The sequence below is a fragment of the Chlamydotis macqueenii genome, chromosome 2 (genome assembly GCF_036417535.1).
Source record: "Chlamydotis macqueenii isolate bChlMac1 chromosome 2, bChlMac1.mat, whole genome shotgun sequence".
In the NCBI taxonomy this organism is placed as follows: Eukaryota; Metazoa; Chordata; class Aves; order Otidiformes; family Otididae; genus Chlamydotis; species Chlamydotis macqueenii.
The window spans coordinates 45687707-45711418 of NC_141557.1; the positions used below are offsets into that span (position 1 = coordinate 45687707).

Consider the following 23712-nt stretch of genomic DNA (forward strand, 5'->3'; position numbering starts at 1 on the left):
CAGCACAAAATAAAAGGAACCTAAACACACTATCTAATCAAACCTCAAAAACATAAAACTTTTAATTACATCTCCAAACTTCTAATACTGATTTTTAGTGAGAATATTTGTTATAACATGTTTTAACACATTGTACTTTGCAAGTTGCCACAAAAAACATCGTATATGACAGCCTTCAGTCCTACTTCCGAATGCAGCAAAACAAACCTCAAACTGCTATTTTAGGCTCCTGAGAAACATTACCACAAAATTCTCAGTGTCCCTCTCATAAGTATAATTGAAGAAATTCCAGTAAATGCATTCATATTTATACCCAACAAGTCAGTCAAGGTTAGACACACTTATTTTTTAACTCAATATTCTTATTAGCTAGTTTGGATCAGACTTATTTCCTAAGCAATGGAAACATACTACGAAAAAGGCAAAATCTTACTTCTGATCACCCTAAAAGTAAAGTTCATTTTCTAGCTTTTCCCTGAGAAAAAAGTTTGTGCTCAATGACAAAGAATTAAGAATTCAGAAATTTCCATACAAAACAAAAATGAAATACACATCATAACTTGGTTTAGATCTACAAGAAGTGGCGGACATTAAATGACTATGCATATAATATTCAATAGCTCAAAAAGATTACCTGGTTTAACTAGGGCATCATCTGTTACGTTAAACGTTGTAACTTTCTGCTTCCGTGGTACTCCAGCTTCTTTAAAAATTTCCATTGCAGACTCTGATTTCTATAACAAAGAGCAGTCATAAGGAAGTGATCTTAAAATACCCAAGGAATAACCTTGCACAGAAAGTGATTACAGACTGTCAACACCACCCTGAGAAACATATACATCATAGTACACATTCATCTTGAGACTACCATTTTAATTCTACATAAAATTAATTTTAAAATCCTTTGTCTGCATTTTATTTTCTGTCAACTACAGCTACATCTTACAAACAAGAGATACATGAAGATTTCTAAGATCAGAAAAGGAAAACCAATCCTTTCGGTTTGAGGATCACTAACTAATAAAACCATAGAAATAAAACCTGGTCTTGCAGAAACGTCTAGAAATGCTTAACTTGCCACAGAAGAGAATCTAGAGTCTCTGGACAAAAAGAGGAAAAATTAAGAACAACTAGTTTATAATTCATGTATTTTTAAGATGTACCAAGTATACTCAGTGTCAAACCACTGCTGACTTACTAAAGAAGGGCTCTTCATTTTAGACGAGTCTGACAAAGTTAAAAAGACTTAAAATTGTTCTCTGCTGTTTTAAACAGCTGACCACTGAGATGATACCAAGCAATAGAAACAGTGATGCAGGAAAACTGTGCCCATAGGAAAAAAGCTGATTTTTCTTCAAATGAATTCTCTGAGAAAGCAACTTAAGCATCTGACAATACTGTCACACTTGGACAGTCACATCTCTGAGGTTCACTTCTCAAAAGTTCTGTGCAGTCCTCTCTCTCTCAAAAATAATTCTGTGTATTTTAAGACAAAATAATATGAATAACTGACATTTTCTTTGAAAGTTTACTTTTATTTTTAAAATCTGCATGTTGCCCTTCCTTTTGTCTTAAAAAACCTATCTTTTAAGTATTAGGAGAATAGAGTAAATTTTGTGAAGAATGAGGGTGCAAGATGATCAGAGTCTCTGACTCAGACACAAAACAGAAATTTTAACTCTGTCCTTATTTGAGGAGAATACAAAGTCTTTGAGAGTTAAAAGATGTTTTTTGAGTGATTTGTTAACTTGAATTCAGAGTACAAAACATTTCAAATACCTTTAAAAAAAAATAATAAACTAAATACCAAATCTCCCCTAAGACCACAAAAATTTGAGGCATCAATGCAGGACAATGGAATTAAACTGTAGTACCATATGTAAGAACTAAAAATAAAGAAATCTCCTTTCTACTAAATGTCTGCATATCAATAATCTATTTCCACTGTTATGTAAAACTGCTGCCTTAGATGACAGCAAGGGGAGCTCTGTGCTCAGCATGGGAGCCTGCAAAGAGCTATCACAGTCGAAGAAAAGCATAGTGAAGTCAAAGGGTAAAAATCGCTTACATCTCAAGAGTCCTACTGCAGCCTTGCACTGTTCTACTTCAACAACAAGTTTTCCTCAAGCAGTCAAGTGAGAGATTTATTTCTGCAAACAAAACACTGCAATCTTTACAAAGCCTTCCTAAAAAGCAATACTGAAGAGAAGCTTGAGCGAATTCTCAGATGTTCTAAGAACACTAGTAATATCTTCCAGTATTACAGTAAAATGATAGGTCCTCACTTAAAGGAAGTACATAAAAATATTTTTGGAAAAAAAAAAAGTTAGAACACTGACAGAATGGTACTTTTGAGAATAATTTTGCACTAAAAAATAACGAAAAATCTGTTCTCTTGTAATAGACTGAGATTCATCAAGTTAAAAAGGAAAAATAATCTTGCTGAAATGCAATATCCCTTATCATTTTTAGGCAATTTGACACTCAAAAGAAATACAAGAAACTCTTTGTTAGTAAAATTACTGAAGGAATCATTAGACTGAATACATTAAAAATCAGTAGCTGTGAGGAATCTGGGGAAGACAGATGTTCCTGTGAGGAATTAACAGAAGATAAACTGCTTAGGTTAATACAATACGGTATCATTCAGCTTTCTTTTAATTCTCACATTCAGACACTTCAGAGGCAGAAGAAACACATAAAAAGACTGATAAACATAGGAGAGCAACAATTCAAACCTGCAGCTAAATCATAGAAATACATAATTTGTTAGCACCTTAACAAGTAAAATTGTTCAGCATTTGTATGCCAATTTCTTAGAAATTATGTAGTTTATACAACGATGATGGAAATAACAATGACCACAACACCAATGGTACGGAGTTCATTCTCAGGTCACGTCCTCACCACAGATTTGTCTAAGGATATTTAATCAATTTCTTTATTAAAATGAGTCTAAGTTCAACCAAATAGGAGCTAACTTGGAAAAGCAATGTCCAGGGGAATCATTAACGTAAGTCAAACTACTAAAACATCCTTGAGTTGACTTTTTAGGTAGTTGTGCTTTGAAGAAGTTTTCTTAGTTCACAAGAGCTGTTTACATAGAAATTTTCTGTATTTGTCCTTGCTTCCTGCACATTTTTACTCTCACAACACACTGAAATAACTGCTAATATAATCTTTATGAAAAGTTCAACTGCAAGGAGTCTAATGCATATAATACAACTCAAAAATTATTATTCATGGGATTTTTTTTGCATGTCTTAAACCAAGATAACAGGAAAGAAAAAACATTTTTCTCCAGGACAAATGCCATACTTGGAAAGTGAAAATGGACTAAAATGGCAGGATAGATAACTGGAAAGCAGAAGCAATGACAGTGAAACATGGCATAAACCCTCTGAATGAAAGAAAGATACCTTAAAATATAAGCCTGTTCAAAATTAGTAGAATATACTATAAAAGCCAACAGATTTACCAAATGAAAAAAGCTCCTTCTTCCTCCACCTCCACTAACACAAAAAACAAGTACACAGATTCATTTTGAGGCTCTGGATAACCTTCGGTTTGAAAAAGGGAAACGCAGGTCCTCAAAAAGCCACAATTGCCAACTGAGATAATCTGCTTAGTAATCACAAGTCCTATGCTTTTTCCATTTTCACTTGCCTAAATCAAACCAATGAGTATCAGGATACAGCAAGAAGTGAAAAGTGATGTTTTATAGAAATAATGGATCATAGAAACTGCAATCCTCTGAGGAAAGCTTCGTTCTTGCCCTGATCTATAATTCAGTTCTCCTCCTCAGGAATGACAGCTCTGCTGGACAACCTTAGCCACTGAAGGTGGCTGTGAATTCCCCATCAGGCATTTGGGGCGTCTAAACAAGTGAGTGGTTTTGATATCACTGTTGATGAGCTATAATCATTAAGGTATCCTCCTGAGAATTTAAGTCTTAAACTTATTCATCTGTAAAACTGCATGCAAATTAAACAATCTCAACCGACCTGTGGAAAAGTAACAACTAAATCTAATAGAACAGCATGGAAGAGTAAGCTAAAGAACAACTGATGAACCTGGATAAGTTTACAAGTGGCCACTAAAGCGTGTATCTTGCAGTCCTGGTCTCATACTGCAGCTCCACAGACACAGGGAACATACCAGTTTCTAAACTGCTAAGGGCCCTTCAGATCTTTTCACCAGCATGGGACACTGCCCACCAAAGTAATTTCCTACACCCACGCCTTTCCTCGAGAATCAAGAGGCAAAACTTTCAAAAAGTTGTTCTTGCTATTCTCTTAACCAAGAACCAACGCCAACGTTAAGGAAATAAACAAGGGTGCATGTGACAAAAGATCAGTTCCAAAGCATGCACATCTGCCAATAATCTTCTAGAGAAGTCTAGTAATTACAAAAAAAAAAAACTATTCTAACAAAAACACCCAAAGTGGTTCACTTACAGAAAAAGGAGATGCATTTTTGCCTCCAACAAGCAGCTTAGATGTTTTTCCACCCGACTCTTCCTTTGAAACGTATCTTAAAACATGGCAATCTTGCACCTTAAGAAAAGAAAAATGGTGTACGCTTTGAGACTCCAGGAAGAGATAATCAAAACAAGTGAAACAAAGTCAGTCTCTTTTCATGTCTGTCTGTGTAACAGGAGACACAGCCTACAAGTAGGGGAGTGTGTTATCTTTTTACCATAGACATTATTTTCCCAATCAATTAAAGGCTTATCTCAGGAAAAAAAAAAAATTAGTAGAATGCAAACTATATTTTCAAAAATACTCTAGAAATTTAATAAACTTTTATAGTCATCTTTTGCCTGCAAGATCTGCAAAATCCCTACTATATGAGCAGCAAACTATACAATAAGAGCCTACATTTTAGACTGCTGCTCCTTTGTCCTGTAAACCTCACGTCCTTCACAGCTCTGTCTCATCATATGGCACCAACAGGCCAGTGAATAGCTTCATGACAGTAGTAGCTGCCAGAGAATATAAAGCAGCAGCTCTTCAGGGCTACAAAGGCTCCACAACCAAGGTGAAACGAATCCTAGACTGCCTGCAGGTAGCAAAAAAAAAAAAAAAAAAAACACAACCAAAAAAAAGGAGGAAGTGGGGTAGTGAACCCCAACCTCATATTTTCCTCCCATCCTCCCTCACCTAGGTAATATCACGCACAGTTCTACAGCACATGAATACCCGAGGCAGAAGGCACAATGCTCCTAGAAAGTTTAGGATATAAACAGAGATTAGGTATGGTGTACTACGCAGGGCTGAAATTTTTCCTTTCATTAGGGATTTCCTACTCTGTACAAGTGACAGAGTTCACTTTTGCCTGAAACTTCCAGCTAACGATCTGAATACAGTATAGGACATGAAATTCATTATGATTTATTTCACCTTAAGTAGTGTGACAGCATGCTTTTTTCCTGACTTGGTCCATATTGGCATCATTCCCAGTTTTACTGCAACAACACCAACCCTGATAGAATCTGTAGATGAAAACAGAACATGGATGCAACTCCACATATGGTATTTGAAAAAGCCTGTCTCATAAGCTGCAAAATCCCATGAGCTCAGATCTTTCCTAAGGAGCTGAATAAGGAGAGAAAACATTGCTGACTCCTTGCAGGTAGGCTTGGAATAACCTGTTCATTGCTTTTAAACCCATTAGCAGAAGAGTTCTATTTGTTCCAGTTGTGTTTGACAAAACACACAAAACAATTCCCCATTAAGTACAGAACAACCAATGCTTCATTTTTTTTTTTTTTTAGAAAATACAACATCATGTAGCTAGTTTCACTAGAGCCAAACTAACTACTGAAAAGTAGGTTCCTCCCACCCTGACCTCTACATATTTTTGTAACTGTATAGCAAAGGCCACCTGTCAAGTCTGGCTTCTGGCAGTCCACGCTGTGAAAAACAGAACACTTAAAATGAAAAATGCATGCTTTAAAGTTTGAAACATGCTCTTTGTTCCAGTTTCCACTATCATACCCAAGGATCTTGTAATGGATTTGCAGACTCTGTTGTTTGCTGTCAAATGATGTGACCAATTTTAAGATACAAAACTTTTATGTTGTGTTTTAATCTCTAAGACTTTGGACATTAGGAAAATGTTTCTCACTAAGAGGGTGATCAGTCACTGGAACAGGCTCCCCAGGGAAGTGGTCATGGCATTAAGTCCGTCAGAGTTCAAGGAGCATCTGGATGATGCCCTTAGTCACACGGTTTAGTTTTAGGTAGCCCTGTGTACAGCAGGGAGTGCGACTCAATGATCCCTATGGGTCTCTTCCAACTTGAGATATTCTATGAATCACTGAATAGAAGTGGGATGTATTATATACTGTATTTTTTCTTCAGAGTCCAGCAATATGTACAAAAAGATTTTCAAGTTCACATATTTTATATTCTAGGAAGTCTTTTTTTATTAATTCATAGTTTATTAGCAGTGGGACTGGCCAAATGCTGATTTGGACTAAAACCTAAGTTCTAATAAGGTTCTTAACATCTTGTAATATTTAAAATGGTTTTTAGAGAACGAGTGTATCACATTTACTTATTTACTAGGAGATGTGTTGGCTGGTTGAGGTAAAAGCAAAAAGGAAAACACTTTACAAGACACAATCCTGATGTTACTGAACGCAACACAACCACAATAATTTCAGCATGAGTGTGGTATTTCAGAAGAGATACTTTCTCACCTGGCTTCCACTTGTTCAGTGGCCATGGCTCATCTTTCAGAGGGCACAGCTTGCTGGCTGTCTGAGCTTTGTACTCCTCCGCAGCTGCCTTCTTGAGGAACTGGACATTCTCTTCAGAAAGATGCTCGTGCCACCATGTTGTACTGTTAACATGCCTGACTACAAAGCCCAGCGGCTCCCTTTCCAGTGACAGGAAAAAGTTTTAAGTGTCTTATCAGTTCAAATAATGTCTCATATCACATACATTTGTAATGTAATACATACTACACAATTATACCACTACATTATACAGTCAGAAAGAACGAAAATATACCAGCAAGCTATTCAACTACCGTCACGCAAACTGGCTATCCCTCACCAACACCACCTACTTATTTGTTGTGCTCTCATCTAACTTTTACAGTATTTTGAAGTATACCAAAGGGGGGCAAGTAACAACAATTCCTATCCTTCTAGGATAAAAAAAAGCCACATCCATGAACAAAGAGACAGTAGGTGTTGTTTACTTTAACTTTAGCAAGGCTTTCAACACAATCCCCTGTGGCATACTTCTGTCCAAGCTGGGATGTTATGTCACCAATGGGAGGGCTCTCAGATGGGCAAAAACCTGTCTAGATCATTAGGCTGAAAAAGTTGCAGTTAATGGTTTAGCCTCTACCAAAAGGTCAGTTATAAGCAGAGATCCTCAAGGGTCTATTCAGGGACTTGTCCTGTTCAGTGTCTTTATCAGTGACCTGGAAGAGGAGACAAGTGTCCCCTTCTTAAGTTTGCAAATAAAACTGAACTGAAAGGAGCAGTTGATAATGCGCAGGGGCATCCCTCTGCTGTCAGAGGGATAAGCCAACAAGGAACCTGATGAAATTCATGAAGGAGAAATGCAAAGTCCCACACCCGGGATGAGATAACCTCTTGAAACGGTACAGGCTGTGACTTCAGCAGAGCTGACTCCCAGCCTGGGAGTCCTGGGGGACAAAAAGGAGCCAACATGCTCCTGGCAGCAATGAAGGCTGACTGTAGCCTGGTCTGTATCAACAGAAGCAGGGTCAGGAGATCAAGGGAAGCAGTTATCATGCTTTCTTCAGCACTCCAAGTAGATTACATCTTCAATACTAAAAGTCTTGGGTCCCCAGTACAACAGGGATGTTTATAAATGAGTGAGTCCAGCAGTGGTGCACAAAGATACAGGGGCTGGAGAACTTGCAGTACGAGGAGGCTTGAAGTAACCAGGCTTGTTTAGTTTGAAGAAGAGGAGGCTTAGGGGAGACTTGACAGCAGCTTTCCTATACCTACAAGAAGGTTACTGAAAAAACAGAGCCACGTCATGTTTACTGAGGCACGTGGCATGAGAATGAAAGAATTGGCATAAATTGAAAGAGGGGGTTCTGATTTGACATAAGGAAAAAATGTTCAGCCTGATGAGAGTCAAATACTAGGAACAGGGGCCCAGAGAGACTGTGCAGCTTCTGTCCCTGGAAGAGGGCCCAATCAGATAAAGCCCCGAACAACCTGGTCTGACCTCAGAGCTTGCCATACTGTGAGGAGTTTAAACTAGAAACCTCCTGAGCTTCCTTCTGGCCCTAACAACTCTCCGAGTTTATGTTCAGTGCTAAATAGCTGCAGCAGTTTAACTGCACTGCCATTACTTTTCTGAGTCCTAGAAAAGCTTGAATGCTTCTCAAACCTCTGCAAGTAAAATGAAACAGAGTATTTAATGATACAGTTTGAGAATGCATGCGGCTAGTTGTAACAACAGGCCAAGGTGACTCAAAACACAGTAGGTCAAGTCACTATGAAACAAAGATACTTTGGCAGCAAATATGCATACCCTGCCATAACCCCCACATAGGCTGGGGCTATTTCTCAGCCTTGAGTGCCTCAGCAATAAACCGGGGCCCTGACACGTTTGTGCCTACAAACCTGCCAACCGCTGCCAACCGGTTGCACCCAGAGGCCTCTCCAAACGGCGGAGAGCAGAGGCGCCGCCGAGGGGAGGGGGTGGCCGAGGTGCCCCTCGTCTCGGGCCCGCAACAGGGCCCGAGCCCCCCTCTGCCCCCGCTCTTCCTGGCCCTTCCCACCCGCCGCCCCGCGCCCTTCCCCGCAGCAGCTCCTTCCCCTCCCAGCCCTTCCGCTACCTGCCGCCAGAAGCCCCCGCCGCCGCCGCCGCCCAGACCGGCCTCCCGGGCGCTGCCGCCCACAGCCGGCCACCCAACCGGGCCAGCACTCCCCAGCCCGCCATGCCGCGACCGTTGGCGGAGCCGCCGCCGGCTTCCGGCGTCGCCTGGTCCGGTGCTGAAAACCTTCCGTGTTGTCTCGGAAAAATGGTTCCGGCTCACGCTGCCGGAGCGGGGAGGCGGTTAACTCAAAAGTTAACGTAAAAACTCCCGAACCAACCCAAAGACGTGGTCCCGCGTCAGCCTCTCACCACACCGCTGGCCCCAGCGGCTTCCAAAACGGGCGCAGGGGGACAGGTTACTCCTCCAGCAGAACGCACGTGCCCTGCGGCACGACTGGGGTTCAGTCTGGATGGCGGCGGAGGGGGCCAGTGCTGCCCGAGGGGCGAGTGCTGCCCGAAAGCCCCTTGGGTCGGGGCTGCAGCACCCGTGGCTGAGGGAGCTTCTCTGACACGAGGGGAACACCTCGGCCTAGGGGGTGATGGGAGAGGACGTGCAGAAATAGCCATGGGCACCCTTTCCCCTCCGACCCTGCCAGGGCTGCCATCACTCCCGTGCCTCCATTACGGACTCATTACGGACTCATTGCGGCCTCGAGCTGATGAAATTCAACAAATGAGCCAGCAATGTGTGCTTGCAGCCCAGAAAGCCAACCACATCCTAGGCTGCATCAAAAGCAGTGTGGCCAGCAGGTCGAGGGAGGTGATTCTCACCCTCTACTCCACTCTCATGAGACCCCACCTGGAGTACAGAGCATCCTGCTCTGGAGCCCCCAGCATAAGAAGGATGTGGACCTGTTGGAGCAGGTCCAGAGGAGGGACACAAAGATGATCAGAGGGCTGGAGCATGTCCTGTGAGGACAGGCTGAGAGAAGGCTTCAGGGAGACATTATAGTGGCCTTCCAGTACCTAAAGGGGGCTTATAGGAAAGATGGGGAGAAACTTTTTTACTAGGGCCTGCTGTGACAGGACAAGGGGTAATGGTTTTAAACTAAAAAAGGGTAGATTTAGATCAGACATAAGGAATACATTTTTCACAATGAGGGTGGTGGAACACTGGAACAGGTTGCCCAGAGAGGTGGTGGATGCCCCATCCCTGGAAACATTGAAAGCCAGGTTGGACAGGGCTGTGAGCAACCTGATTTGGTTGGAGATGTCCCTGCTCCTTGCAGGGGGGTTGGGCTAGATGACCTTTGAAGGTCCCTTCCAACCCAAACCATTCTAGGATTCAATGAAATAAGTGCCAGTAAGGGAAAACGTCAGTGGTAGGTGAAGTTTATCGCTGGCAAGCACCACTTAGGCATACAGGGTTGCAGGACCCTTGCGTGGATTCAAAACTTTCCCCCACATAGTCATTGAGTGGATGCCTGGGGGATTTGGGCAGAAGAGTCTCTGCTTTATCAAACTACTGTAGAGTGCAGGGCTTAACTGCTTCAGATGCTCTTTGCAAGTGAGTAGGCCACTTAAGGGTGGCAGAGCAACATTTATGGGAAGTATATTTAATATTGTAGCCAATGACATTACTGGTAAAGTTAATGCAGGTGGGCCAGGTAGAGGATTTCTGGGCAGCCTGGCAGAGTGGTGGTACCTCTGACTCTCTGGCTTCAGTGAGATCTGGCTTTCATCAGTATTCAGAATTAATTCACTCTTTTTTTTCCTGAGCAGAGCACCAGCACAGCTAAGAGTGCACTAGGTAGGATAGTGATGGGCATAAATCCAAGATTCCCTTTTGGTTTTAACTGAAATATATTTTTTTTAAAGATGTGTGACTGTGTGGTCAGCTGAAGTCTGTTGTTGCTTTTCCTCTTTACCCTGCTGCTCCATTTTCTTCCCCACTGTGGTATGTGTGTGTGGGTGTTGCACTTCGAGGCTTGTGGCCGGCTAACCAGATCTGAGGGAGGCTGTAAGCACCTCAGAGTGGATAACTGAGCAGAATTTTGGTGTTCACACCCAAAACTGTGATCCAGAAAATTACCAGCAGCTTTCACACACACTCCTTGTTCTTATGTTTACTTCTGGCCCTTTTAAGAAGTAAACACATAGTGTGTTCAGAAATGCATCTTTCAAGTTCACAGTCCAACTGATATTCCCTCTCTGAAGCTGGTTAGTCATCTCCGCTGTCACAGAGACCACTGCATCTTTTTGTTCTCTCCTGGGTGTCAAGAACAGCAACACCACAGGGGTGTTGCTAAATTTCACGTAGACGTGTTTTCTAATGGGGTCCATCAGTAGCTTGTGCTGCTGCACTGACACAGACTTCTACACTGGGAGGAAGTAAAGATCTAAACATGTTAAAAGTAATACCTCCCATAGAAACACCACTTTTGGACTGGCAGCCTTCACAAAAGAGAAGTCCCATAGGTTTCACCTGATCAGTTTGGAGGGTCTCCCCAACTATGCAATGAAATTGGAAAAACAGCTAAGAGAAGATGCGAGTGCAGCCAACTGATGGTTTGCAGTGAATGTTGCAAGCAAATGCGCAGCTGGGCTGAGCACTATCACTCATCTAGCTCTCTAATTGCTGAGATTGTCTCTGGTAAAGTGCAACTTCTCAGCCCAGGACTGCAGGTACAAGTAAAACCTATGAGTGAAGGAGGATGGATAGTGCTATAAACTGGATTTTCCTTGTGGCAAATGGCACTTCCTGTAAATAAAGGGAAAAAACAACCTGATGAGTGTAACTTTATCCTAGGAGTCCTCCAACTCATCCTTCCCATTCTAAAAAAATGTGAATGTAAATGTACCAATGCTTTGTGCCTGAAATGTCCATGCTACTTAGGAGTGAAGGGAGTTTTGCTAGCACCAGTTTCACTCTGGAAAGGTTAGATATAGATTTAGGTGTGACTGCAAGACCCATAATCCCACTCTGAATAACGAGTTGGGTTCTTTCTGGGAGTAAGCTGTTTTCTCTTCGTGCAGCCAGAGAGGCAAGCTGAAGGAGGTAGCTCTGTTTAACTCGTCAGCAAAGATCTTACTGCAACACAATCATGAAGCTTACTAAGACACAGGCCGTTCTATCACAGTATTTGGTGTATGGGTAAACTCAAGGGTGTTGCAGAGCTGCAGGGCTCTGTCATGCAAATCTCCTGGGAACTAGGGCCTTCCACCTGTCTATTTGTTGGCTTATCACTTCTGCAACCCGCAGCAAGCTTTGGCTTAGACCACTGTTCTCTGTTCCACTTAGCAGGTCTCTAACAGATCAAACTGTAAACCTTTTAGCTGTCCTCAGCTGTGTGCCTTTGATATTTGGAGACTAAAATAAAAGACATGTTTTAAAGCAATACTATTATTATAATCTTGTTTTCATGTCGTATCTGTAGATTCTTTCATCAAATGCTACAAAACACTATAGTGCTTATCATGGTAAGAACTTCACGTAAGTAGCTTTTACTTTAGGGTAATAAGCAATTAGCAGTGTATTAACACTTTTAAAAAAAATATAGTAGAGTTAGTTTCTCCTACATGACTAAAAATACAACTTAGCTCAGTATCTGGTTCAAGAATTATGGGTGTATTTTAGGCTAATAGGGATCATGGGTATCTGAGTATTCTGAGACTTTTGGGTTTTGAATCAGATTTGAGAGACAGTAAAAAGGAAGGCAGGATTGCCGTTAGCAGAGAAGATATTTTAGATCATCAATTACCTCAAAAGGACAAGATATAATTATTTTAAAGGAGTTTTCAGAATTTAAAATGATCCATCAAAAAGCAGTAGAAGTTAAAATTTGCATTAAAAAATCTACAAGAGAAATTGATAGCTGTTCAGCCTAAAGGCAGAATGGCCTTGCTAAAACCCTAAGTAGATAAAACAGGAGAAAAAAATGCCATTTCAGAGATATATTCATATACTTAATGATATTTCCCTGCACAAAGCCCATACTATCTTATTGCACTAAGCAGCTTGGAGCAATGGAAATGACATTCAAAGCCTCATTAGAAAGCCTTTACCATATGGCTAGTTTTGTCTTCTGTGCATTCTCCTACACCAGCTCACCACACTATTACGTGTTTGTTTGACATGCTGGGTTCTGTAGAGATTGAAGGAGATTTCCAAATGATTTTTCAATATCATGGAGATGTCATTTCAAATACCTTGAGGGCTGCTACAGAATTACTGATGTATATTACCACTGATAATGATCTGCTTTTTAAGCAAACAACATTTATAATCTGAATTGTGTGAAGTAAACAAAGATCTGCAACAACTGTGATTCTCTTGAGACACTTATATAGACCACCTACATACATGAAAATGACTGATGATTTATATAGCGCAGCATACATTAACCCATTGATGTCTGCATTTTATGTGATGCTGCATTAGAGAAGCACCTTGTAACATCTCTGCTAACAAAGAGCTGTAACTGCCCAATTCTGTGTAACCATAAATGTTTCAAAAATCAGCTTAGCCAAATATTGTATGTACCAGAAGGACAATTTATCTGATTCCTAATTTTTCTTGCTGAAAGCTTTCTTTTACTTTCCTTCAGTCTGGCAAATAATAAGAAGGCTTGACCCCTCCTCAGCTGTACATTAAATCCCTAATTCCATGCCCCAGGGTAAAGTAATATTCTTTACGTGGTGAGAGCACCATCATGCCTCTGAGGATCTCAAATCACTTTTCAATTATTAAAGTCTCCCAGTACCATTGTGAGATATTTATGAATACATGACAGTGACCTTCATTTTACAGATGAGGAATCTGAGGTGCAGAGGAGTTAAACTTGGCCAAAGTTACAAAATAAGGTACTGGAGGAGCAAAGAACATGGAGTCATAGATTTTTCAGTTATGTGCTTTAAGAGTTAGAAAATGGTCCTTCTGAGAACAGAGGAGAAAAAAAGGGGAGAAGTGGGACTAAGAAACTAGAGATGTTTTAGATAAGAGTTATGATATGTTGGCAGAGTGGTGTATGAGATAGAAGGGGAAAATCACAGTAGCTTCCAGCTGAAATACATCCACACAGGGAGAGATGTGCAGCCTGCTGGGGTAAGCTCTCAAATGAACAGTCAGCCATTAAATGGAAATGTGGATTTGAGATCTATCTGTTGGGACATCTTCAGACAATTTATATCTATGACCAAGTAATACTGGCTGCTGTTCAATATCTGATCAGCTGAAAGAATCTTTACTAGCAAGCGTGAATGATTGCGCTGCAGGATATAGATGGAGCAGAACTGAAAGTGCTGGGGAGACCGACCCATGCATCTTGGCTATCCCATTGCCTTTATTTTATGGTACAAAATCATCAATCAAAGCTAATCCCATGGAAGTTACTTCTAAAGGAGAATCAGGGAGCTAGAGTTCTACATTACCTGCAAACTCATTTAAAAATACGTATTTCTAAAACCAAAACCCCTTGCTCACAGGTGAGATTTTCCAAAATATTCAGCAGTGGCCCAAAACAGCTTCTCCTGGAACTTGCAACAACAATGTTTTCAATTCAGTGGGAGCACAACTCGTCCAAAGCCATGCCCTTAGAACAATAGCACACAAATTATTTTTGGTCACATTTTATCCTTAACTTCTAACAAGTCACATCTTTCACTATTGTCTTTTAGCAAATTAAGAAGTCAAAATTCAAACACTAAGAAAAACCATGATCTAATTTCTTCATTTATATACATGAATATTTCAATGGAAAGATCAGAACACAGCCAATCTGCTCTTGTGTGTCCTCTTTAAAAAAAAAAAAAAGGTGGCTTGAATATTCTTTTGGTACAAAACCAGTTTTTTTTTGTCCCACACAAGTCATCTGTGTGTGCATGAAGTTACAAATCACTGCTTGTCACAAAACCAGACTGTGCAAAATTTCTTTTGGAAAATGTGTAATTAAAGTTGGATATTGGGTGTGAGACTGAAAAATACAAATGAAACAAAATATAAGGAAGAAATTTTTGACAATGAGGGTGGTGGAACACTGGCACAGGTTGCCCAGAGAGCTGGTAGATGCCCCATCCCTGGAAACATTCAAGGCCCTGTTGGACAGGGCCCTGAGCAACCTGTTCAAGTTGGAGATGTCCCTGCTTCTTGCAGGGGGGCTGGACTAGATGACCTTTAAAGGTCCCTTCCAACCCAAACCACTCTATGATTCTAAAATAAAAATTCCCAAACATAAGAGACGATAAATTTGCGTAGCCAAAGCCAGCCAGATAGTCTGGATTAAGCAGGTGTATTTTAAGACATGCAATCCAGATGGATCATGCCCTCCAAGCCAGATATGTTCACAGCTACAGTCTGAACCCTTCATAACAGCTAGATGTGTCAGGATTTTGAAAAAATTGCTACTCAAGGCACAGACTGAGTGGCCATGTTTAGGTGTCCGTGTTATAAGCTGCTAACATTAGAAATGCCCATGCTTCAGGCCAGGTCTCCTGAAATACTTTATTACCCTTTTCTTGGAATATGGAAGTTGAAAGCAGGCAGCCTTGTGGCAGAGAGAGAAATAAAGACAACAACTGCAAAACTGTGTTGTTTTTATTTTAAACATGCAAAATACAGTTCATGCATCTGCCATTTTGAAAAATCTCTCAGTTCATAGCAGATTAAACCAAAGACATTTTGGCTATCGACTCTCAATAAATATTTCAAAATGCTTTACAGTGTAAAGATAAGAAATTTAGCAAAATTTCAACAAACCTGTATAAAAAACAGATACAGATAACTTTTTATTTCAAGGCGACATGCTGTAATGTAAAGAGTTCACTTTTTTTTTTCTGGATTTTTTTTCTCATAAAAAGTTTTCAACAATACAACTGCTTAACAGATTTAAGCCTTTAGGCTACACATGCAAAAAAAATGGTTATTTTAGTTAAAAATCACCAAAACGTGCTATTTTTTTTTGTTTCATTTTTAAGTACAGTAGTTGTAGACAGTAGCATTTTTCTTTTTTAATTTTGTAAAAGAGTGCAGGCAGGTTCATGGAGCTAGTGTCCTGGAAGACTCGTACTCTGACATACATTTTGGTTTTATCCCTTTGCCATTGTAATAGTCCACGACTTGGTTTGGAACTTCAGCCAAAACGCTTTTTGCTAGAGCAGCTGGGGATGCCTGCAGGAAATGGTAGAAAACACAAGTGTTAACCTGTCCCTCTGCTAGAAGTGCCATGGGTTTTAGGGGCATGGGTGCCATGAGATCAAGGTAGGAAGTATGGTACAGAAATGAAAGGCAAAAAAAGACTCAAAGTCTTTTTTTTGGCATTATTGCTGGAAACTTATTTTATGAGTCAATTTGGGCATGTAACTGTAGCTGCCAGAAAGTACACTAATAGAGCCAAAAGTGCTCCGTATATTTTTCAGTCCGTTTGAGTATTTTAAGTTCAGGGTGACTGAACTTCCCTGCACTCTGGGAGAGCACCATATCACAATGAAAAGAGCTGCAAAGACTTCATTCATCACTACTCAGCAAGGAACCCTACAGAGCTTCTAGTTCAACACAAATAGACATCACCATTCTGCTCTTCAGGATCTGGCATAGTGTTTTAATGGCTGGGGAAGGTTTTAATTCAATAGAAAATATTATGTTTTCATTGGAATTAACCATGGTCATGAGAAAGCTTCAGTCCTAGGCTGGAGGCTTTGTGAAGGCTTTAAAGCTCTTTCTGCAATGTATGAATGGTGGTTTCAACCAAACTTAAGAAGTGATGACCCTGAAATGTACAGATGGATATAGAGACGGCCACTGGCTTTCGCCCTAGGCAGGGACGAGGGCTACCCCCTGGTGAGAAACCGTGCCCTCCATCAAAAACACACAGCAGTGGGGCCTGTGGATGTTTTGTGGGCAACCACTACCTGTATATGTTGCAGGGATTTTCCTCAGCCTCTGAATTCAGCAGAGACAAAACTGGACTCCTGTTCTCCCATGCAGCCCAATAGCACCTCTTGCTTTGTTTCTTGGATTCACTTGTTTCTAAGTATTTGGGTAGAGATGAATCCAACTCCCCTCAGAGCCAGCCTGCCTAACCATATTGCCTCTGAGCCCCTCACAAAAATGCAGTAAAAATGCAAATGCTTAAATGTCAGTTTGAGAGGTTTAAAATAATGTGTTTATCTCCAGATAGAGCACACATGGATGCCACATTGCAGCTCAGATGATGCATACGAACTCCTCCGTCGGTGGCTGGGTCACATTTCTGCACACTAAATACTTTTTCCCGTACTAATGAACACTTCTCTCCTCGCTGTCTGTAATATTGTCAGCCAATTTTGAAAACTACCGTGTCGCAAAGTAGTTGTATTGACTGTTCATTCGTCTACTCCACTTCATGGGGTGGAATACTTATCATTACAGAGTCTTAAAATTAGGTTTACATAGGATGTAAATGGTAAACTATCATAGGCAAGCTAATCCAGGGCTGCAAAAAGCCCCATGGCTATTATAAATTCCAGTGTCAAATGTCAGAATAGTACAAATACAAAGATAATGCTAGCAAAACTAGAAACAAAACTTTTTTTTTTTTTTTGTATTTTAGTCACATATGTGATTAGTAACGAATGAAATGAACTTCTATTTCCCTACTGTGACATTTATACCAAAATATTTGTGCAGGCAAAAAAGCCTGGAACATTTCTGCATGAACAAACTGGCAAAGCATAGCCCATACTTTGTGTGCCAGCGCAGCAACTGTTCTCAGGTGTTACATAGTAACAAAACCCATTTATTTTAATCCTTCAAAGTGAAATGCATAGTTTTCCACCGTTGCCCTGTTCTTGCCTAAACCTGTTCTCACTGAAATCAGCAGAAATACCCCCTGGACTCAGGCAAATGGCTGATTTCTATGTTGCTATTGAAAACTACTTTTTTTTTTTTTTTTAATGTCCTTCCCAGTGTGCCAAAGCTGTGTATACCTTAGCCTGCCTCTGTGCCGTCTTACAAAAATGTAGTAGTAGAGTAAGAACAGGCAGTGGGGGAAGAGTTGTGGGCCATCGCTGTGCTGCAAGCCCTAGCAACCAGGAGACTTCACTCTGCTCTATCCTTAAAAATGCTGGGCAGGAGCACTTGCCACCAGCTTCTCCAGATCACGTGTAGTCCACATGTCTGAAAATCAGGCCAACACTCATCTCTCTGCATCATCCTTCCGTTGACACTTCTCTCTCTCCTGACGCCATCCATTCTTCTTGAATGAAGAGTCAGCCCTTCAGAACAGGCTCTGTCAGGGCTCAGACGCATGGCTGAATCACCACCACTTGAGGAGTCAACCACCCTATGCGCTCCTAGCCCAGCCTGCATGTGAAGTAAAAAGCCTTTCACTGAGGCTTAAGCTAACACATTTACTGTGCCCACAGGCAAACAGGCCACATATGGCCCCACAAAGAGTTGCCCTGGGCTAGCTGGCTTGACTCTGTGCTTCAATCTGAACATGGACAACAGTTGCTTCAGAGTTACATCATGTTGGTGATATCTGTTGGTCCTGGGGCTCTTTCTAGTAGGGAGCATCCCAAAACCAGGGTTAGGAGTGATTTCCTGTCTGATGGGTTGGGCCACCTGCACCTTATGTACTTCTGTGGTGGTAAAGTGTTCTCACTTCTGGATCAGATGGTCCAAAGCAGGATTTGTATAAATAAGAATCAGATCCAGTAACTTCTGAGCTAAAAACCAGCCCCAGTTCAGCAGTGCTGTGTAAGGGTTACCTTTGCTGGGTTTTTAACACGGATGGTACACCAATGTTTTGCTGTAAAGGTTTCTCCACTGTTTAACTGCTATGCTTGAAGAGCATCCTAGCAATAAACACCTCAAGATGAATAGTTCTCAACTGATGGCTAATACACAACAATCAGATCAGCCAGCAGCAGGAATATAATCCCCTGTGATGATAATTGGTGTATATTAGAAATGACTGTTGATTCAGTTGTATAGCTTCACTGTGCTTAATCTTTAATTACAAGGCATAGTGCAAAACATTGCTCCTAGCAGTGGTTAAGAGCTGTGCTTTCCACACTCATTTGTCATATACGTGTTATTAAGTCACAGTTGTTAGCCTTTATGATTAAATACAATGCAGAGTGGAATACAGTCTACCGTGGCATCAGATTTGTGCACAGTAAATGTATCATGCATCCTAAAGGCAGAGAATTTAAGCTCTTAAATTATGACCATGAATGGATTGAGACAGGTGATTTTCTCCAGCTACATTTCAGTGATTGTGAGCATCACTGTTCTACAGTTTCAGGTGAAGGACACTCACATTACTGAGGTGGTGACAATTATAGAGAGAAAAAATTCACTTGGGTTCAGGGAAAATATTTTCCCTTTGTTTGTTATGTTCCCCTGTAGTGAATTGAACATCACTCACTGTACAATGGGACTTCTTTTTAGACAGTAATGGTTACCTTGATTTTATCAAGCCTTGGCAACTACAGGATTTGCCAAGAATCCCTATAATTATTATTCTTTTGATAGCTTCAAAGATATTGCTTAAAGAGAAAGTAAAAATGTAAGATGCTTGACTGAAATGCTCTTGATACATTACATCATGTAGGAGATTAAACCCCTATAATAAAGCTTTCTGTCTACACTGGGTCTTGAGCTGGTAAAACATTGGTGTGGGTATGAGGTTTTAGGTTTGTGAATAATTGCAACTAATTGAAAAGAGTAAAATGCCTGGATGAGTGCCATGTAGGATCAGAACCTTCTCTGAAGAGTCAAACTTATAAAATAAATGCAATTCACTCTGTAGGTTATTTTTGCAACTTCCTTCTCCCTCCTTTCAATTTTCTCACAGGGCAGCTTTTGGATATATTATTTTTGATCTCTTTGGATAGATATGAAATTTTGAGTTACAGACCAATCTGAGAATTGAAGAAATGAAAAAAAAAATTTGTTTGAGTTGACTCCAAATGAATTTTGGTTTACTGTTCCAGCAAAACAAAAAGTAATTGCTCACAAATAACATTTTCTTCCCTCCTTCCATCGGTAGTAGAGGTAATAGAGATTTAGGCATAAATAAGCATTTGCTTTATCACATAAATTTATAAACCTTATACAACTTGATTTGTAGTCTTTCTAAAAAGATTCTTTAACTTATTTTTTCCTACACAATAGTTTAATATTCTAAATACCAAAACTAAACACAAGGTACTCTCAATGGGAAAGGGACATGATTTTTAACTAAATGCGTCTTTTACTTAAAGCTGTTAAATGTAATGGTAATTCTTGGGTGTGATCAGAAGTGATCTGACAAAAATCTGCCAAATGGGTTCAATTTGGATTTTCCTGTAGGGATGAAAAAATTTGAATCAAAGCATCATGCTTATTTCTACCATGAAAAATTATTTCACTAGTTGATGCAAAAGGCATGGTCTTTTGTTTGTTCTGAGGATAAGTAAGCAAGATAGCTGTGAATGTCACTTTGTTCAGAGAGAGAAATTATTTGTGATATGACAACAAAGAGATTCAACCAGAAGTGGGCATTGTTATGGGCACTCATCCATTACACTGACATTTGTTGACAGATCACAATAAACAGATTAAATATCAAGTTGTGTAAGATATATTGAATTTTCTGATATAGCAAATACATTCTCTATCTCTGTATCTATATTACCTCTTCTACTGAGAGAAAGGGGGAGAAAAATATCAGTATTTAACAAGAGCAATAAATTTTTAAGATTGCTATCCTCTCCCAGTACTGGGGAAGTTAATCTAAACCAGCTAAAAATAATATATGCTTGTCATTTGACCAATGCTAGCAATTAAAATCACACATAGACTCACTCACAAGTTAACACCACAGGCACAATATATTCAGTGCCCAGAACTGCAACTGTCAGTGTTAATCTATTCAATCAAGGATGATTTCAACTTTGTTATAAAATAAAAAAAATGAGACTAAAAATAAAAAATGCAGCTGGCTTTGCCAGTTCCTTGCAGAAACATGTTTTTAACTAAATGAAAGTAAGTCTAGCGCTAGCCCATAAATAACTTGCCTCTCGACACTTTTACAATAGCCTACAGAGCAGCACTACGCACTTGTGATTATCTGATGAAAGAGAATCGCAGGCTATGAGCAGGTTGTGCTTGTATTTTGTTCCAGCAGAGACATGACTGAGCAGCACTGTCAGCATAGAAATGTATGTATCTACAATTCAGTGGCAAAGCTGCAGCCATTTGACATCGTGTCACCAAACCAGTAGCACAAAATGAGTTTTATCTCCTACAAGGATCCGTTCTTTACATAAAGATAGAGGGAAAAGAGGAAGAAGTCTGTTACTCTTACTTCTCAGTAGAGTTTCTGAAAGTAAGAAGTGTGTCTAGATCTAAGACAAATATGGCAGAATTATATTTTGAAGAGAGAAAAAAGAACAACTCTTGAGAAGAGGAAAATAAAATGAAGGTATTTTGGAAGTAGCAAAAATAAAAATGTCTCCTGTGGTAACAAAAAGCCTAGAAAAACTGAAGAAATGTAAACACTGCAAACCCATATGCAGACCAAAACCAAATCAGAATTGAAAACTTCTATGTTACAAATCCAGATCTAAGGAGTACTCGCATATGAGAGCAGACTATTGTACGGGCTATTGTACGAGGAGAATGAGTCAGTTACGCTGTGGGGTAAAGAAATTTTCAAATTAAATACCGAGGATATCCTTCCTAGACAGTGAGGTGAGAAAAAAACCATCCTGAGAACCACTTAAATATAACAGGAGAAATGAGGGGAAGGAAGGGAGAGAAAGATGGAAGAACAGAGGGAAAGGGATGTGATCAGTATCAGAGGAATACAACAGCCATTCCATGCCTCCATATGGAGGAAATGGGCCCTGAAAAACCTGGCTGTGTGTAGGAAAGCTCCTTCTGTGGGTGAACACTGTTTCTACTCAGCTGCTGAAAATGTCCCTCGGATAGATGCTGCAAGGTAGGACAGATGACTGAGGAGAAAATTACATAGCCAAGGCATTATTTCAGATTTGGCAATTTAATGCTGGGTCTATCCCTTCTTCTCCTGCAGAATGTATGGGATACATTCCATGCTGGGCTCAGACAAGAACAGCTGGCTGAGGGCACAGGGAAGCTCTTAGTAACACTTCTTTCTTGGATGTGTTCTTGTACAGAACTTGGGGAAAGGGTTTGGAGGCAACCAGGATGCCCTGGGTGGATAGATCTGTCTTTGACAATCTAGGGACCTAAATTTCAATAAGGAAATGGCCTCCTGGGGAACACCGTGGGTACAAATTTAGAGCCATTTTAGTTGCCTGTGGAAATGAAGAGACAGAAAGCAGAACACAATAGTCCTAATAGAACAGATGCAAAGAGAATGGAAAAGACACACCAGGAAAAAAAAGTCAGGGAGGGCAACCAAACCAAAATCAGGGAGAAAGTGGAAGTAAGGACAGGCAGCACAAGAACCACATGGATTTTGCCCCATCTCTTCCTTGCCCACTGTCATCATCTCACTAATGGAGCACATTTTGTTCTGTCTTAATTTTTTTCTCCATTTCTGAGACAATATTGCCATAGACTTACTAAACACTTCATGCTCATCCAAGGTTAGCCCCAGCCCCAGGAGCCATTGTATATATGTTATACACATTCACTCTTCTGCAGAATGGATGGAAAAGTCAGCTTACATGTTTGAAGTTCCTAAATGGCACAAACTGGACAATGTCTCGAAGCACAGGCTCGCCCTTGGGAGACCTCAGGATCCCATCATCGCCATCCAGCATCTGCATGTCACTAAAATCGGCGTTCCCCACCCCGACGATGATGACTGACATGGGAAGGTGAGAGGCATGGACAATGGCCTCTCTGGTGTCAGCCATGTCTGTGATGACGCCATCCGTCAGAATCAGCAAGATGAAATATTGCTGAAGTTGTTGGACAAAAAGTGAAAAATTGTATCATTAGTTAATCTTCCAAAGTTGTTTGCCCTTTTCCATTATAAAAGTGTTTCTGTTAACTGTCACTCATGGACTTTTTAAAATAGAGAGGAGCCTTTATAGTTACTCAAAGGTTAAGAATATTTCCCATCCAAAACTCCTCAGCTACTAATTTCTCATCTTCTGGAGTTTAGCTCAAGTTCATGTAATTTCCAGAAGCTGCAGGGAGCCAAGGGATGCTCAGTGTAGAAAAGGGGCTTTCTAGCTGCTAGGGCTGACAGAGTCAGGACTTTGGCTGGGAAGTGTGGAAGAGTCCTGAGATTCTCACTAGCCCTATTTTCCATCTGCTGCACAATCACTTCTACTGACAGTTTCTGATTACATTTTTTTTTCCCTTTGGGAACCAGTGGGAGGCAGGGAGGAATGCGGTATTGAAGCATTACGAGCCTGTAGCAGAGCTGTCAGGCAGGGAGGTTATGACAGCAGTTTGCAGAGGAGCTTTGCTAACAGGCAAGTGGTATGAGTGCAACCATCTGCAAACTGGAGGGTGACCCACTGGTGCCTGTGGGAGAAGCACTGCACCATGGCAGGTCTAGAGGAATGGTATGTGCAGGGAGGAATATGTCCATTTTCAAACACTTAATACAGAGCCCTCAAGAGAGGTTTTCTCATTCTGTAAAGGAGAGCAAGCAAATTTGCCTGCTTGTCATTTCGTTCCCGAAACTCCAAAGCCCACTGAACTGAGATCATGGGCTATGATATCTTCACTTGGTAATCAGGAAGAGTGACTCTCGCTTGGATCTTTTATGAATTGTTCAGCAGCTGGAGTCATTTAACAAATGTGCATTAATAGGAAAAATGAACAGGTAATAGAATTTGTTCACTCTGCACGAGCAATATCAACACACAAAACATCATTAAGGTTTATGTATACACAACTAGATAAACTCACACGGAGTTCTGTTCATCACCTCCTGACATGAATGAAACAAAACATGCAGAGAGAAAACTTTAGCTTGAAGACTCA

General features: G+C 40.6%; 2 protein-coding genes across 3 annotated transcripts in view; both read right to left on the bottom strand.

The window, feature by feature from the left end:
* The window catches only part of MRPL3 (mitochondrial ribosomal protein L3), a 31211-nt gene extending 22253 nt beyond the window's left edge, over positions 1 to 8958 (bottom strand). Inside the window, exons 1-5 of the mRNA XM_086742804.1 lie at positions 8839 to 8958; positions 6707 to 6885; positions 5403 to 5494; positions 4458 to 4556; positions 635 to 734 (exon numbers count right to left, since the gene is read on the bottom strand). Coding sequence (XP_086598930.1) covers positions 635 to 734; positions 4458 to 4556; positions 5403 to 5494; positions 6707 to 6885; positions 8839 to 8942 — 574 coding nt within the window. The 5' untranslated portion in view covers positions 8943 to 8958. The remainder of the gene's footprint in view (positions 1 to 634; positions 735 to 4457; positions 4557 to 5402; positions 5495 to 6706; positions 6886 to 8838) is intronic.
* A 6375-nt stretch (positions 8959 to 15333) lies between these two features.
* Positions 15334 to 23712, bottom strand: part of CPNE4 (copine 4) — a 258564-nt gene continuing 250185 nt past the window's right edge. For both annotated transcript variants that reach the window (XM_086741597.1, XM_086741598.1), the window contains 2 exons: positions 22437 to 22673; positions 15334 to 15924 (listed from right to left, as the gene is read on the bottom strand). In XM_086741597.1, coding sequence (XP_086597723.1) covers positions 15793 to 15924; positions 22437 to 22673 — 369 coding nt within the window. In that variant the 3' untranslated portion in view covers positions 15334 to 15792. The remainder of the gene's footprint in view (positions 15925 to 22436; positions 22674 to 23712) is intronic.